Source organism: Nerophis ophidion, linkage group LG04, assembly GCF_033978795.1.
Source record: "Nerophis ophidion isolate RoL-2023_Sa linkage group LG04, RoL_Noph_v1.0, whole genome shotgun sequence".
Taxonomy (NCBI): Eukaryota; Metazoa; Chordata; class Actinopteri; order Syngnathiformes; family Syngnathidae; genus Nerophis; species Nerophis ophidion.
In genome coordinates, this window is record NC_084614.1 from 22,134,194 (window position 1) to 22,152,652 (window position 18,459).

An 18,459-nucleotide genomic window follows, 5' to 3' on the forward strand; every position below is an offset into this window, starting at 1 on the left:
AATTGTCGTCCATTTCGTTGAAAAGTTAAGCATCCTTGATCCATCCCAATGCTACACTTGCGTCATCAGTCGGATCGACGGCGACTTCCTGGATGGGAGTCTGCTTGTGGTCACATGATGCCTGAAATGATCATGTGACACCACCGTGTAAAGCAAAGAATCTTAAAAAAAAAAAAAAAAAAAAAAAAAAAAAAGGCCTCTGACTTGTTTTTGGTTCTTTTTTTTCAACCCGGTCATTTCTCTTCTTGTTTGATTTACATCTCGGCGAAGCCCTTTCCGTAAAAAAAAAAAAAAAAAGGCGTGGTCCGAGTGGTGTCGCTAGGACAGGAGGGGGGCGCCGACCAGCAGCATGGCGGCCACCGTCATGAGGAGGCGGTCACGTGACGGACTGCTGCCGCTCACGCTCTTCTCCAGCTTGGGAACTTCTGGGTTGAACTCGTCTGCAAGCAGAAGAACACACTGTGTGAGTGAGTAAGTGTGCAAGTAAGTGTGTGTGTAAGTGTTTACAAACCCCGTTTCAATATAAGTTGTGAAATTGTGTTAGATGTAAATATAAACGGAATACAATGATTTGCAAATCATTTTCAACCCTTATTCAGTTGAATATGCTACAAAGACAACATATTTGATGTTCAAACTGATAAACATTTTTTTGTGTGTAAATAATCATTAACTTTAGAATTTGATGCCAGCAACACGTGACCAAGAAGTTGGGAAATGTGACAATAAATACTGATAAAGTTGAGAAATGCTCATCAAACACTTATTTGGAACATCCCACAGGTGAAAAGGCAAATCTGGAACAGGTCAATCAATCAATCAATCAATGTTTATTTATATAGCCCCAAATCACAAATGTCTCAAAGGACTGCACAAATCATTACGACTACAACATCCTTGGAAGAACCCACAAAAGGGCAAGGAAAACTCACACCCAGTGGGCAGAGAGAATTCACATTCAGTGGGACGCCAGTGACAATGCTGACTATGAGAAACCTTGGAGAGGACCTCAGATGTGGGCAACCCCCCCCCCTCTAGGGGACCGAAAGCAATGGATGTCGAGCGGGTCTAACATGATACTGTGAAAGTTCAATCCATAGTGGCTCCAAGACAGCAGTGAGAGTCCCGTCCACAGGAAACCATCTCAAGCGGATCAGCAGCGTAGAGATGTCCCCAACCGATACAGGCGAGCGGTCCATCCTGGGTCCCGACGAGCGGTCCATCCTGGGTCTCGACTCTGGACAGTCAGTACTTCATCCATGGTCATCGGACCGGACCCCCTCCACAAGGGAGGGGGGGACATAGGAGAAAGAAAAGAAGCGGTAGATCAACTGGTCTAAAAAGGAGGTCTATTTAAAGGCTAGAGTATACAGATAAGTTTTAAGATGAGACTTAAATGCTTCTACTGAGGTAGCATCTCGAACTGTTACCGGGAGGGCATTCCAGAGTACTGGAGCCCGAACGGAAAACGCTCTATAGCCCGCAGACTTTATTTGAGCTCTAGGAATCACTAATAAGCCGGAGTCTTTTGAACGCAGATTTCTTGCCGGGACATACGGTACAATACAATCGGCAAGATAGGCTGGAGCTAGACCGTGTAGTATTTTATACGTAAGTAGTAAAATCTTAAAGTCACATCTTAAGTGCACAGGAAGCCAGTGCAGGTGAGCCAGTACAGGCGTAATATGATCAAACTTTCTTGTTCTTGTCAAAAGTCTAGCAGCCGCATTTTGTACCAACTGTAATCTTTTAATGCTAGACATGGGGGGACCCGAAAATAATACGTTACAGTAATCGAGACGAGACGTAACAAACGCATGGATAATGATCTCGGCGTCTTTAGTGGACAAAATGGAGCGAATTTTAGCGATATTACGGAGATGAAAGAAGGCCGTTTTAGTAACGCTTTTAATGTGTGACTCAAAGGAGAGAGTTGGGTCGAAGATAATACCCAGATTTTTTACAGAGTCACCTTGTTTTATTATTTGGTTGTCAAATGTTAAAGTTGTATTATTAAATAGAGGTCGGTGTCTAGCAGGACCGATAATCAGCATTTCCGTTTTTTTGGCGTTGAGTTGCAAAAAGTTAGCGGACATCCATTGTTTAATTTCATTAAGACACGCCTCCAGCTGACTACAATCCGGCGTGTTGGTCAGCTTTAGGGGCATGTAGAGTTGGGTGTCATCAGCATAACAGTGAAAGCTAATACCGTATTTGCGTATGACGTCACCTAGCGGCAGCATGTAGATGCTGAAGAGTACAGGGCCAAGGACCGAACCCTGGGGAACTCCACACGTTACCTTAACATAGTCCGAGGTCACACTGTTATAGGAGACGCACTGCATCCTATCAGTAAGATAAGAGTTAAACCATGACAGGGCTGAGTCTGACATACCAATTCGTATTTTGATACGCTGTAATAAAATATTATGATCGACGGTATCGAAAGCAGCGCTAAGATCGAGGAGCAGCAACATAGATGACGCATCAGAGTCCATCGTTAGCAATAGATCATTAGTGGGTGCCATGATTGGGTATAAAAGCAGCTTCCGTGAAATGCTAAGTAATTCACAAACAAAGATGGGGTGAGAGGTCACCACTTTGTAAGCAAATTGTCGAACAGTTTTAGAACGACATTTCTCAACGAGCTATTGCGAGGAGTTTAGGGATTTTACTATCTACATTCCGTATAATCATCAACAAATTCAGAGAATCTGGAGAAATCACTGCACGTAAGCGATGATATTACGAACTTTTGATCCCTCAGACGGTTCTGCATCAAAAACCGACATCAGTGTGTAAAGGATATCACCACATGGGCACAGGAACACTTCATAAAACCACTGTCAGTAACTACAGTTGGTCGCTACATCTGTAAGTGCAAGTTAAAACTCTACTATGCAAAGCGAAAGCCATTTATCAACAACACCAATGAACGCCGCCGGCTTCTCTGGGCCCGAGATCATCTAAAATGGACTGATGCAAAGTGGCACAGTGTCCTGTTGTCTGACGAGTCCACATTTCAAATTATATTTGGAAACTGTGGACGTGGTGTCCTCCGGAACAAAAAGGAAAATAACCACCCGGATTGTTTTAGGCGCAAAGTTCAAAAGCCAGCATCTGTGATGGTATGGGGGTGTATTAGTGCCCAAGGCATGGGTAACTTACACATCTGTGAAAGCACCATTAATGCTGAAAGGTCCATACAGGTTTTGGAGCAACATAAGTTGTCATCCAAGCAACGTTTTCATGGACGCCCCTGCTTATTTCAGCAAAATAATGCCAAGCCACGTGTTACAACAGCGTGGCTTTGTAGTAAAAGAGTGCGGGTATTTTCCAGGCCTGCCTGTAGTTCAGACATGTCTCTCATTGAAAATTTGTGGCGCATTATGAAGAGTAAAATACGACAGCGGAGACCCCGGACTGTTGAACGACTGAAGCTCTAAATAAAACAAGAATGGGAAAAAATTTAACTTTCAAAGTTTCAACAATTAGTTTCCTCAGTTCCCAAACGTTTATTGAGTGTTGTTAAAAGAAAAGGTGATGTAACACAGTGGTGAACATGTCTTTTCCCAACTACTTTGGCACGTGTTGCAGCCAAGAAATTCTAAGTTAATTATTATTTGCAAAAAAAAAATAAAGTTTATTAGTTTCAACATCAAATATGTTGTCTTTGTAGTGCATTCAATTGAATATGGGTTGAAAATGATTTGCAAATCATTGCATTCCGTTCTTATTTACATCTAACACAATTTCCCAACTCATATGGAAACAAGGTTTGTAAGTAAGTGTGCAAGTAGGTGTGTAAGTATCAAAGTAAGGGTGTGTGTGTAAGTGTGTAAGTAAGTGTGTAAGTAGGTGTGTAAGTGTGTGAGTAAGTGTGTATGTGTGTGTGTGTAAGTGTGTAAGTATGTAAGTGTAAGTATATGTGTGTAAAAGTGTAAGTGTGTGTGTAAGCACATACGTGTGAGTGTGTGTGTAAGTATGTGTGTGCAAGTGTGTAAGTGTCTAAGTAAGTGTGTGTGTGTGTGTGTGAGTGTGTGTGTGTAAGAATGTGTGTGTAAGTAAGTGTGTAAGTGAAGTTGTAAGATTGTGTGTAAATGTGTAAGTATGTACGTGTAAGTGTTTAAGTTAGTGTGTATGTATGTGTGTGTAACAAAGTGTGTAAGTGTCTAAGTAAGTGTGTGTGTAAGAATGTGTGTGTAAGTGTGTGTGTGTGTGTGTGTAAGAATGTGTGTGTAAGTAAGTGAGTAAGTAAATCTGGAAGTGTGTGTAAATGTGTAAGTATGTACGTGTAAGTGTTTAAGTTAGTGTGTATGTATGTGTGTGTAACAAAGTGTGTAAGTGTCTAAGTAAGTGTGTGTGTGTGTGTGTGTAAGTATGTACGTGTATCTGTGTAAGTTGGTATGTAAGTGTGTGTATGTAAGTGTGTAAGTGTGTAAGTAAGTGTGTAAGAATGTGTGTAAGTGTGTGAGTGTGTGTGTAAGTATGTGTGTGTAAGTGTGTAAGTGTCTAAGTAAGTGTGTGTGTGTGCGTGTGTGTGTGTGTAAAAGTAAGTGTGTAAGTGTGTAAGCAAAGTTGTAGAGTGTGTGTAAATGTGTAAGTATGTACGTGTAAGTGTTTAAGTTAGTGTGTATGTATGTGTGTGTAACAAAGTGTGTAAGTGTCTAAGTGTGTGTGTGTGTGTGTGTGTAAGAATGTGTGTGTAAGTAAGTGTGTAAGTAAATGTGTAAGAGTGTGTGTAAATGTGTAAGTATGTACGTGTTTAAGTAAGTGTGTAAGAATGTGTGTGTAAGTGTGTGAGTGTGTGTGTAAGTGTGTGAGTGTGTGTGTAAGTGTGTAAGTATGTATGTAAGTGTGTAAGTAAGTGTGTAAGAATGTGTGTGTAAGTGTGTGAGTGTGTGTGTAAGTATGTGTGTAAGTGTGTAAGTGTCTAAGTAAGTGTGTGTTAGTGTGTGTGTGTGTGTGTGTGTAAAAGTAAGTGTGTAAGTAAGTGTGTAAGCAAAGTTGTAAGAGTGTGTGTAAATGTGTAAGTATGTACGTGTAAGTGTTTAAGTTAGTGTGTATGTATGTGTGTGTAACAAAGTGTGTAAGTGTCTAAGTAAGTGTGTATGTGTGTGTGTGTGTGTAAGAATGTGTGTGTGTAAGTAAGTGTGTAAGTAAATGTGTAAGAGTGTATGTAAAAGTGTAAGTATGTACGTGTACGTGTTTAAGTAAGTGTATAAGAATGTGTGTGTAAGTGTGTGAGTGTGTGTGTAAGTATGTGTGTGTAAGTGTGTAAGTGTTTAAGTAAGTGTGTGTGTGTGCGTGCGTGTGTGTGTGTGTGTGTGTGTAAAAGTAAGTGTGTAAGTAAGTGTGTAAGCAAAGTTGTAAGAGTGTGTGTAAATGTGTAAGTATGTACGTGGACGTGTTTAAGTTAGTGTGTATGTATGTGTGTGTAAGAAAGTGTGTAAGTGTCTAAGTAAGTGTGTATGTAAGTGTGTGTGTGTGTGTGTAAGTGTGTAAGTAAGTGTGTAAGTGTGTGTGCAAGTGTGGAAGTAAGTGTGGAAGTAAGTGTGGAAGTGTGTATGTATGTGTGTAAGTATGTGTGTGTAACTGTGTAAGTAAGTGTGTAAGTATGTCTGTAAGTGTGTAAGTAAGTGTGTAAGTAAGTGTGTAAGTGTGTATGTATGTGTGTAAGTGTGTAAGTATGTGTGTGTAACTGTGTAAGTAAGTGTGTAAGTGTGTAAGTGTGTATGTATGTGTGTAAGCGTGTAAGTATGTGTGTGTAACTGTGTACGTAAGTGTGTAAGTATGTGTTTGTATGTGTGTAAGTATGTACATGTAAGTATGTGTGTGTAAATGTGTAAGTATGTGTGTAAGTACGTATGTGTAAGTGTGTGTGTAAGTATGTGTGTGTAAGTAAGTGTGTGTGTGTGTGTGTAAGAATGTGTGTGCAAGTGTGTAAGTAAGTGTGTTAGGAAATGTGTAAGAGTGTGTGTAAGTACGTGTAAGTGTTTAAGTAAATGTGTATGTATGTGTGTGTAAGAAAGTGTGTAAGTGTCTAAGTAAGTGTGTGTGTGTAAGTATGTATGTGTATCTGTGTAAGAAAGTGTGTAAGTGTCTAAGTAAGTGTGTGTGTGTAAGTATGTATGTGTAAGTATGTTTGTCTAAATGTGTAAGTAAGTATGTGTAAGTTTGTAAATAGGTGTGTGTAAGCGTGTAAGTATGTGTGTGTAAGTGTGTCAGTATGTGTATGTAAGTGTATAAGTAAGTGTGTAAGTAAGTGTGTAAGTGTGTATGTATGTGTGTAAGCGTTTAAGTATGTGTGTGTAACTGTGTAAGTAAGTGTGTAAGTATGTGTGTGTATGTGTGCAAGTATGTACATGTAAGTATGTGTGTGTAAATGTGTAAGTATGTGTGTAAGTACGTATGTGTAAGTGTGTGTGTAAGTATGTGTGTGTAAGTGTGTGTGTGTGTAAGAATGTGTGTGCAAGTTCGTAAGTAAGTGTGTAAGGAAATGTGTAAGAGTGTGTGTAAATGTGTAACTATGTACGTGTACGTGTTTAAGTAAATGTGTATGTATGTGTGTGTAAGAAAGTGTGTAAGTGTCTAAGTAAGTGTGTGTGTGTAAGTATGTATGTGTATCTGTGTAAGTAGGTATGTAAGTGTGTATGTGTGTGTGTAAGTATGTGTGTGTAAGTATGTTTGTCTAAATGTGTAAGTAAGTATGTGTAAGTGTGTAAATAGGTGTGTGTAAGGGTGTCAGTATGTGTGTGTAAGTGTATAAGTAAGTGTGTAAGTAAGTGCGTGTAAGTGTGTCAGAATGTGTGTGTTTTAGTATGTAGGTGTAATTGTGTCAGTATGTGGGTGTAATTGTGTGTGTAAGTGTGTAAGTGAGTGTGTGTGTGCGTGTAATAGTGTGCGCACCAAATAAAAATGACAAGACTAATTTTGAAGACAAAACATTTTAAGTTTTTCATTGTCATGTCTTTGTGATTGATCAAGTTTTGTTGGTTTATGTTCTGTTGGTTTTTGGACTCTTTGTGCGCTCTTGTTTTGTCACCATGACAACCATTAGTCACAACCCTGTCATGTGTTTGGACTCACGCACCTGTTACTAATCATGTCTGTATTATTTAAGCCATGGTTGCCAGGTAGACATCCTGGCAACATCACCCTTGATTCACTCTTGACACGCTTAGTACCCCTGACATCATACATGCGCGTTTTTTCACGTCACAGTAAATGTTTTGGTTTTCATCTTCAAGGTTTAGTGAGTTTTTTTAGTCCATGTTTCATGTCCTAGGTTCATTTTGCCTCCGTCTTGTGTGCCCCTTTTTGTTTGGTACTTTCTGAGTGATTAATTAAATCATGTCATTACCTTCACGCCTTGTCCAGTCCAGTCACTTTGCACCATTCGAAAACAAACCACGCCATAGTCCAAGTCTTGACATTCACAGTGAAGTCTTACTACAATTAGAATATTTTATATATCTATTTATCTTATCTATCTATCTCTATATATATATATATATATATATATATATATATATATATATATATATACACATACATACATACATATAAACACACTTACATACACGAATACATATAAACATACATACATACATATATACATTCATATACATACATACACATATAAACATACATATATATACTTACATATAAACATACATACATATATACATTCATATACATACATACACATATAAACATACATATATACAGTATACTTACATATAAACATACATACATATACTTTCTACAATAGGGACTATAATCGAGGCGGGAACCAATTATTCATGTTTCTTACATACAAACATACATACATACATACATATAATTATATAGATAGATAGATAGATAGATAGATAGATAGATAGATAGTACTTTATTGATTCCTTCAGGAGAGTTCCTTCAGGAAAATTAAAATTCCAGCAGCAGTGTACAGAGTTGAGATCAATTTAAAGAAAAAAGTAAAAAGTAAATAATGGGGGTTTAAAAGGAAACAAAATAGAGAAATATTACAAAAAGAATAAAAACAATGGGAATAACAATATAACAGTAAAATAAGAATATAACAAGACAAAGTAGGCAGTAGTGACCATGTTATGAAAACGTATTGCACTGTTAATGTTTTGCATCCCCTGTCATCCTAATACCCCCCGCCCCCCGTCCCAGAGAGGAGTTGTACAGTCTAATGGCGTGTGGGACAAAGGAGTTCTTGAGTCTATTAGTCCTGCACTTGGGATGAAGCAGTCTAGCACTGAACAGGCTCCTCTGGCTACTGATAACGCTATGCAGAGGGTGACAGGCATCATCCAGGATGCTCACTAGTTGGTCAACAGTCCTCTTCTCTGCCACCGTCACCAGTGAGTCCAGTTTCATTCTGATTGTAGAACCGGCCCGCCTGATCAGTTTCTCAAGTCTGGAGCTGTCCTTCTTAGATGTACTGCCCCCCCAGCACACTACCATGTAGAACAGAACACTGGCAAGCACAGACTGGTAGTACATCCACAGGAGTTTTTTGCAGATGTTGAAGGAGTGCAGTCTCCTGAGGAAGTACAGCCTGCTCTGTCCTTTCTTGTACTGGTGGTCCGTGTTAACAGTCCAGTCCAGCTTATTGTCCACCCAAACCCCGAGGTACTTGAATGAGTCCACGGTCTGTACCTCAACTCCCTCGATCACAATAGGTTGTGACCGTGGACTCGACCTCCCAAAGTCAATGACCAGCTCCTTGGTCTTTGACGGATTGAGCTGCAAGACGTTCGTGTGGCACCAGACAACAAAGTCCCTCACCAGGTTCCGAAACTCCTCCTCTCTGCCGTCCCTGATGCACCCGACGATGGCTGTGTCATCCGCGTACTTCTGGATGTGACACAGCTCTGAGTTGTAGCAGAAGTCAGCGGTGTACAGGGTGAAGAGAAGAGGGGCCAGCACCGTTCCCTGCGGTGCTCCGGTGCTGCTGATCACAGTGTCAGACGTGATGTCCTTCAGTCTGACGTACTGTGGCCTGTCGGTGAGGTAGTTCGAAATCCAGGCAACCAGGCAGGGGTCCACTTGCATTTTGTAGAGCTTGTCCTGAAGGAGGCGGGGCTGGATGGTATTAAAGGCACTCGAGAAGTCCAGGGACAGGATCCTCACAGTGCCATTTCCCTTATCCAGGTGTGAGTGGGCTCGATGCAGCAGGTAAAGGATAGCATCCTCCACACCAACGCCTTCCTGGTACGCAAACTGCAGGCTGTCCTGGGCATGTTGCACCTGTGGTCTGAGGAGGCTGAGAAATAGCCGCTCCAATGTCTTCATTAGATGAGAGGTGAGCGCCACTGGTCTGTAGTCGTTCAGCTCACTGGGGCAGTTCTTTTTGGGAACTGGAACGATGCATGATGTCTTCCAGAGGGTGGGCACTCTTCCCAGCTGCAGGCTGAGGTTGAAGATCCTTTGAAGTGGTTCACCCAGTTCTGTAGCACAGGTCTTCAGGAGTCGGGGGCACAGCTTGTCTGGGCCTGCTGCTTTCCTTGGCTGTAGCTTCCTCAGTTGACCTCTGACCTGGTCCGCAGAGATGACTAATGTCTGCGTAGAGGTGGTGGAGGGGGGTGCTGCCATGGCTGGGGGGGAGGTGCGTTGAGGGGAGCAGAAGAGGGAAGTGGGGGACGGAGAGGACACGGGCTGGTTAAACCGGTTAAAGAAGTTATTCATCTCATTGGCCCTCTCTATTGTCCCCACAACAGCTCTGGTCTTTGTCTTGTGGCCTGTGATGGTTTTCACACCTTCCCAGACCTCCCTCATGTTGTTCTGCTGCAGCTTCTGCTCCAGCTTCTTCCTGTAGCTGTCCTTAGCCTCCCTCACGCGTCGTTTCACCTCACGCTGTGCTGCTCTCATTGCCTCCCTGTCTCCACTCCTGAAGGCAGCTTTCTTCTTGTTGAGGACAGCTTTAACTTCTTGTGTTACCCAGGGTTTGTTATTAGGGTAGCACCGAACAGTCTTAGCAGGGCAGATCACGTCCACGCAGAAGTTGAGGTAATCTGTGAGACAGTGAGTCAGCCCATCAATGTCCTCACCCTGTGGAAGCAGCACGTCCCAGTCTGTGGTGTTGTAGCAGTCTCTGAGGGCATCATCCAATTCAGGGGACCACTTCCTCACATAGCAAGTGTTAACAGGCTGTCTTTGGACCGTGGGGGTGTATTTTGGCCACAAATGAACAAGATTGTGGTCAGACTTCCCTAGTGGGGGTAGGGGTGTGACCTTGTATGCATCCCTGACATTAGAATACAGTAGGTCAATTGTCCTGTTGTTTCTCGTGGGACAATCCACAGCCTGGTAAAAAGCAGCTAATGTTGAGTCCAAAGTAGCATGATTGAAGTCCCCAGAAATGATGAAAAAAGCCTCAGGATGTTTTGTCTGTAGCCTTGATGTGATGGCGTGGATCATCTCACATGCATTGGCAGCATCTGCCCTCGGGGGAATGTAAACACAGAGGGAGATCACGTGACTGAACTCCCTCGGCAGATAGTATGGCCGAAGGCTAACAGCTAGTAGCTTCAGGTCCGGGCAACACAAGACTTTCTTCACAGAGATGTGTCCTGGGTTACACCAGCGGTTGTTAACATATATGATGAGTCCCCCACCTTTTCTTTTCCCGCATGCTTTCGTGTCTCTGTCAGCTCTCACTGCGGTGAATCCCTGCAGGTCCACGTTAGCATCCGGTACCAGGTGGTTTAGCCATGTTTCCGTGAAGATGAGCAGGCTGCTCTCTCGATACGCACGCTGGTTTTTTAGTCCATGAAGCTCATCGATCTTGTTCGGCAGCGAGTTCACATTCCCCATGATGACGGAAGGAATGGATGGTTTGTAGCGCCGTCGATTTTCCTCACGCTTAGCCTTTATCTTAGCTCCCGCTTTGCAGCCCCGAGGATTCTTCCTTAGCTCCGCTGGAATGGAGTGTCGAACACCATTTCGCCCCATCATTTTCAGACTGAGCAGTTCCTCTCTCGAATAAGAAAGAAAGCTGCTTCCTGGTCTTTTAAAACTGCCAAAAGTATCCATTGGATATATACAGATATACATTCATATACATACATATAAACATACATATATATATAAATGTATATATATATATATATATATACATATATATATATATATATATATATACATATATATATATATATATATATATATATATATATATATATATATATATATATATATATATATATATATATATATATATATATATATATATATATACTTACATATAAACATACATACATACATACATATACTTAACTACAATAGGGACTATTGTCGAGGCGGGAACCAATTATTCATGTTTCCTACATACAAACATACATACATACATACATACATATACTTATATATACATTCATATACATACATATAAACATACATATAAATACTTACATATAAACATACATACATACATACATACATATACTTTACTACAATAGGGACTTTTGTCAAGGCAGGAACCAATTATTCATGTTTCTTACATACAAACATACATACATACATACATACATACATACATATATATACTTATATATACATTCATATACATACATACAAACATACATATACATACTCACATATAAACATACATACATACATACATACATATACTTATATATACATTCATATACATACATATAAACATACATATACATACTTACATATAAACATACATACATACATACATACATATACTTTACTACAATAGGGACTTTTGTCAAGGCGGGAACCAATTATTCATGTTTCTTACATACAAACATACATACATATATACATTCATATACATACATATACATACACATATAAACATACATATACTTACTTACATACAAACATACATACGTACATACATATACTTTAGTACAATAGGGACTTTTGTCAAGGCGGGAACCAATTATTCATGTTTCTTACATACAAACATACATACATATATACATTCATATACATACATATACATACATATACTTACTTACATATAAACATACATACTTACATACATATACTTTAGTACAATAGGGACTTTTGTCAAGGCGGGAACCAATTATTCATGTTTCTTACATAGAAGTAGACCTAACTATACAAACTTTTGGTTTTGCAAACCATGTTCATGAACCAATTAAGTTCGTAAATCGAGGTTCCACTGAACTTTTTCTTGCACTATTAAGAATGTTTTGCTTCAAAATCTTTTTACCCCTCTCATATTACTTATAGTATGTTTTTTTTTCTCCGTGTAAATAAGATCCCGACATTATCTCTTTTTTTACCCGCAAAAAGCATTGCAACTTTTTGAATTCGGAAATAAGTGGATTTCTGTCTCGCTGTGAGTGAGGCCAACAAAGCCCGGCGACATTATGAATTCATCACTGCGATGCATGCAAACACGAGGAGGAGACATGATGCAATTATCAACAAAGCAGCAATTACCATCATTGGCTTGATGTAATGGAATGGAAATGAAACAAGCATCTTTTCATACTAATGATGTTTTCTTGCTGCAGGGCTTTCAATCACATCAATGGCGATTAGACACAACAAGAACATCCGCCCTAGGAGGGGGAAACATGGCCAAAGAGCCGCGGGGAGAGACCGGGCTTTCAGCGATTTGCTAAAAAGTAGACGAGGTTTTCCTCGTTACTTGCGGAGACACGGATCATGTTTCAGTGCTGGGCCCAAACACTTCTTTGATGAGCAATCATCGCTCTCTCAAAAACCGTATCCATGAATAAAGCTGTAAAATGTATACAATAAAACATATACTATAGCAGGGGTCACCAACCTTTTTGAAACCAAGAGCTACTTCTTGGGTACTGATTAATGCGAAGGGCTACCAGTTTGATACACACTTAAATAAATTGCCAGAAATATCCAATTTGCTCAATTTAGCTTTAATAAATAAATCTATATAAATAAAAAAATGAGTATTTCTGTCTGTCATTCCGTCGTACATTTTTTTTTTCCTTTTAGTGAAGTTTTTTCGGAGAGAATAAATGATGAAAAAAACACTTAATTGAACGTTTTAAAAGAGGAGAAAAAACGAAAAAAATGAAATTTTGAAACATAGTTTATGTTAAATTTCGACTCTTTAAAATTCAAAATTCAACCGAAAAAAAGAAAAGAAAAACTAGCTAATTCGAATCTTTTTGAAAAAAAAAAAAATACAAAAATTAATGAACATCATTAGTAATTTTTCCTGATTAAGATTAATTTTAGAATTTTGATGACATGTTTTAAATAGGTTAAAATCCAATCTGCACTTTGTTAGAATATATAACAAACTGGACCAAGCTATATTTCTAACAAAGACAAATCATTATTTCTTCTAGATTTTCCAGAACATTTTTTGTAAAGAAATTCAAAAGATTTACAGATGTTCTAGATTTGACAGAATATTTTTTTTTGAATTTTAATCATAATAAGTGTGAAGAAATATTTCACAAATATTCTTTGTCGAAAAAACAGAAGCTAAAATGAAGGATAAAATTAAAATGTATTTATTATTCTTCAAAATAAAAAAATACATTTACTTGAACATTGATTTAAATTGTCAGGAAAGAAGAGGAAGGAATTTAAAAGGTAAAAAGGTATATGTGTTTTAAAATCTTAAAATCATTTTTAAGGTTGTATTTTTTTTCTAAAATTGTCTTTCTGAAAGTTATAAGAAGCAAAGTAAAAAAAATAAATGAATTTATTTAAACAAGTGATGACCAAGTCTTTAAAATATTTTCTTGGATTTTCAAATTATATTTGAGTTTTGTCTCTCTTAGATTTAAAAATGTCGAGCAAAGCGAGACCAGCTTGCTAATAAATAAATACAATTTGAAAAATAGAGGCAGCTCACTGGTAAGTGCTACTATTTGAGCTATTTTCATACATGTCCTTTTTTTTTCTTTTTTCTTTTTTTCTTCTTTGTCATGAAAAAAGGATGTTTTTGTCGTGAAAAAGGGAGTTTTTTGTGGTTGTTGTACTATTTGTAAGTGTATATTGTGTTTTTTATGTTGATTTAATAAAAAATAAAAAATAAATAAACATTTTTTTTTTTTTTTTTTTATAAAAAATTCTTCTGCGGCCCGGTGGTTGGGGACCACTGTTATAGTGGATGTTCTCTACTAAATCCTTTCAGCAAAAATATGGCAATATATCGCAAAATGATCAAGTATGACACATAGAATGGACCTGCTATCCCCGTTTAAATAAGAAAATCTCATTTCAGTAGGCCTTTAAAGTGTTGTAAAAAAATAACATAAAACACGATGCATCGTATCGTTATCGCTCTCACGATACAGTATCCACTGCAGCATACGTTGATATTGCATGTGTTGTTTTTTTCTTGGGACGAGCTGTTGTGTTTTATCATTTTCCCTGCTTTCTCCATTTTTTGTGTGATGTCTGTTTCCTCCTGGACTGTACAATATATTCAGATGTAATCGTTCTTCAGAAATAGTGTATTGTTATCACTCACAGTACAGTATCATTATACCACTATTACATTTAAAAAAAAAAAATCAATATTGCCATGTGTTGTATCTTTATCACTGATATTGCAGTATCATTAAAACCCCTGGCAAATATCATTACTGTGAGTTATTGTATTGATATCACTGAAAGTACAGTATCATTAAACCAATAGCAAATATCAATATTATGTTGTGATGCATCGTATTGTATCACTCAAAGAAAAGTATCATAGCCCGACAGCAAACATCGATATTTTAATATATTGCTATCCGTTTATCTCCTAGACCCCTGGCAAATATCGATACCATGCATGATCCATCTTTATCATTAAAAGTACCCTATTGTTATCCACCACTTGCAAATATTAATCCATCCATCCATCCATTTTCTACCGCTTGTCCCTTTCAGGGTCACGGGGTGGTGCTGGAGCCTATCTCCGCTGCATTCGGACGGAATGCGGGGTACAGCCTGGACAAGTTGCCACCTCATCGCAGGATGCAATGTATCGCTATGACTTCATGTAGAATGATATTACACACCGCTAGTAAATATTAATATTGCAATGTACTGTATCGTTGCCACGGAAATACAGTATCACCTATCGACTATCGATATGACAGCGTATTCTGTCGGTATCGCTCATTGTAGTATTATTAGACTTTTTTAAATAGAAGTGATATTGCTTGTATTGTATCGTTATCTCTCAAATTACGGTATCATTAGACTTTAAGAATAGTATTATTATCATCTCAATACAGTATTGTTATACACGCCACTAGTACATGTCGATATTTTCAGTCGAAGTACAGAAATGTTATACAGCATTAGTAAATAATCGCAGTGTATTGTACCTGTATCGTTCACTGTATCGTGACACCAGTAGCAAACGATCAACATTGTGATGTATTGTATCGGTAGCACTCGCACATTACTGTATCATTGTACTTTTAAAAAGACACAATATCCCAATGTGTAGTTGCAGAGTACAGTATCGTTATCACAGCAAATATCAACATTGTTACTTTTTCCTGGCACTGTATCATTAAATCACAAGCAATAATCCAAACTGTTATTCATCATGGTACAGTATCAACATCCATCTATCCATTTTCTACTGCTTGTCCCTTTCAAGGTGGCGGGGGGGTGCTGGAGCCTGCATTAGGACGGAAGGCGGGGTACGGCCTGGACAAATCGCTGCCCCATCGCAGGATGCAATGTATTGTATCGTTATGACATTGTGTAGGATAATATTACACACCGCTAGTAAATATTAATATTGCAATGTACTGTATCGTTGCCACGGAAATACAGTATCACCTATCGACTATCGATATGACAGCGTATTCTGTCGGTATCGCTCACTGTAGTATTATTAGACTTTTAAATAGAAGCGATATTGCTTGTATTGTATCGTTATCCCTCAAATTACGGTATCATTAGACTTTAAAAATTGTATTATTATCACCTCAATACAGTATTGTTATACACGTCACTAGTACATATCGATATCATCATTCAAAGTACAGAAATGTTATACACTGTATCGTTCACTGTATCGTGACACCAGTAGCAAATAATCAATATTGTGATGTATTGTATTGGTATCACTCGCACATTACTGTATCATCATACTTTTGAATAGACACAATATCGCAATGTGTTGTAGCAGAGTACAGTATCGTTACCACAGCAAATATCAACATTGTTACTTTTTCCTGGCACTGTATCATTAAATCACTAGCAATAATACATACTGTTATTCATCATGGTACTGTATCAACATCCATCCATTTTCTACCGCTTGTCCCTTTCGGGGTGGCGGGGGGTGCTGGAGCCTATCACAGCTGCATTCGGGCGGAAGGCGGGGTACAGTCTGGACAAGTCGCCCTTCATCGCAGGATGCAATGTATTGTATCGTTATGACATCATGTACAATAATATTACACACCGCTAGTAAATATCAATATTGAAATGTACTGTATCGTTGCCACCAAAATACAGTATCACCTATCGACTATCGATGTGACAGCGTATTCTGTCGGTATCGCTCACAGTAGTATTATTAGATTTTTTAAATAGAAGCGATATTGCTTGTTTTGTATCGTTATCCCTCAAATTACGGTATTATTAGACTTTAAGAATAGCATTATTATCATCTCAATACAGTATAGTTATACACGCCACTAGTACATATCGATATCATCATCTGAAGTACAGAAATGTTATACATTGTATCGTTCACTGTATCGTGACACCAGTAGCAAATAATCAATATTGTGATGTATTGTATTGGTATCACTCGCACATTACTGTATCATTATACTTTTAAATAGACACAATATCGCAATGTATTGTTGCAGAGTACAGTATCGTTATCACAGCAAATATCAACATTGTTACTTTCTCCAATAATCCATACTGTTATTAATCATGGTACAGTATCAACATTAACATAGTAATACTATCAGTATCAGTAGACCTTTAGCTAATATCATTATTCAGATATAGCTTATTGATATCGTTCACAGTACTAGCAACTACGATATTGTTATGTATCGGGTGCATTCTTTCTGGGTTGCTCCTTGACCCCCACCCTCCATTTGTTATCTTTGGCGGCGTGGTGCGAGGATGCCGGGGTGGTGCGTCATCGCCGCACAAAGACGGTCATGTGATCACTTTGACGTCAGCTCCAGTTCTAAAACGGAACAAGCCTCAACGTTGGGAGAGAACACAACATTCCACATCTGTCAGCGCTCACCCCGTATCATCTCGGTCACACTCCCTGCCTGACGCAAGCCGTATCAACTTGGCGGCGTTGGCACTAAATAGACAATGCTATACGACGATATCACACGGTGCTGTATCGATACTTGCTGCTGCGGTGTGCCGACACTGTACTGTGAGCAATAACCGTATGATGCATTGTAGTATCAATATTTCCTGGTGGTGTAACGATACGGTAGTGCAAGTGGTATCAATACGATACATTGTAATATGTGTTGATACTGTACTGTGAGAGATAACATGAAACATCGCTTATTGCTAATGGTGTAAGCGATGAAAATACGAAACTTTACAGTATCAACATTTACTGTGACAATACTTAACATTAAAATATCGATATTTATTTAACAATATGATACATTGCAGTAACGGTAATTGCTTGGGCCGTATGGATACTGTACCAATGGTGATAACATACCAGTACATGGTGTAATGATACTAGAGTGTAAGCGACTGCAAATATTTTACATTGAACTATCGATAGTTAATGCTGGGATACGATACATTGTGATATCGCTACTTGCTGGTGATGTGCGCACTTCTCAATATCGATTTTTACTTTTAACAATAAAATAACGGTAATTGCCGGGGCCGTATTGATACTGTGCCAATAGTGATAACGTTACAATACTTGGTGTAATGATACTGTAGTGCGACCGATCGCAGATATTTTACATTGAACTATTGATAGTTATTGCCGGGGTGACAATACGATACATTGTGATATCGCTACTTGCTGGTGATGTATTGACAATGTACTTGGAGCAATAACGTTACGATACTTCTCAATATAAATTTTTACTTTTAACAATAAAGTAACTGTAATTGCTGGGGCCGTATTGATACAGTGCCAATAGTTATAACGTTACGATACTTGGTTTAATGATACTGTAGTGCAACCGTTCACCGATATTTTACATTGAACTATCGATAGTTATTGCCGGGGTGACAATACGATACATTGTGATATCGCTACTTGCTGGTGATGTATTGATAATGTACTTGGAGCAATAACATTACGATACTTCTCAATATCGATATTTGCTATTGGTTTATGTACTACAGCCTGAGCCATGGCAGTATGAAATAAGAAAATGGCTTTATTCATAACAATACGATATGTTGCGATATCGCTACTTGCTGGTGCTGTATTGACACTGTACCATGAGAGATAGTGTTACGATA

General features: G+C 38.6%; 1 protein-coding gene across 1 annotated transcript in view; it reads right to left on the reverse strand.

Moving 5' to 3' along the window:
* Nucleotides 1-202: 202 nt before the first annotated feature.
* Nucleotides 203-18,459, reverse strand: part of LOC133551105 (ephrin-A3-like) — a 214,996-nt gene continuing 196,739 nt past the window's right edge. The window contains exon 5 of the mRNA XM_061897437.1: nucleotides 203-440. Within this exon, the coding sequence (XP_061753421.1) occupies nucleotides 319-440 (122 nt within the window). The 3' untranslated portion in view covers nucleotides 203-318. The remainder of the gene's footprint in view (nucleotides 441-18,459) is intronic.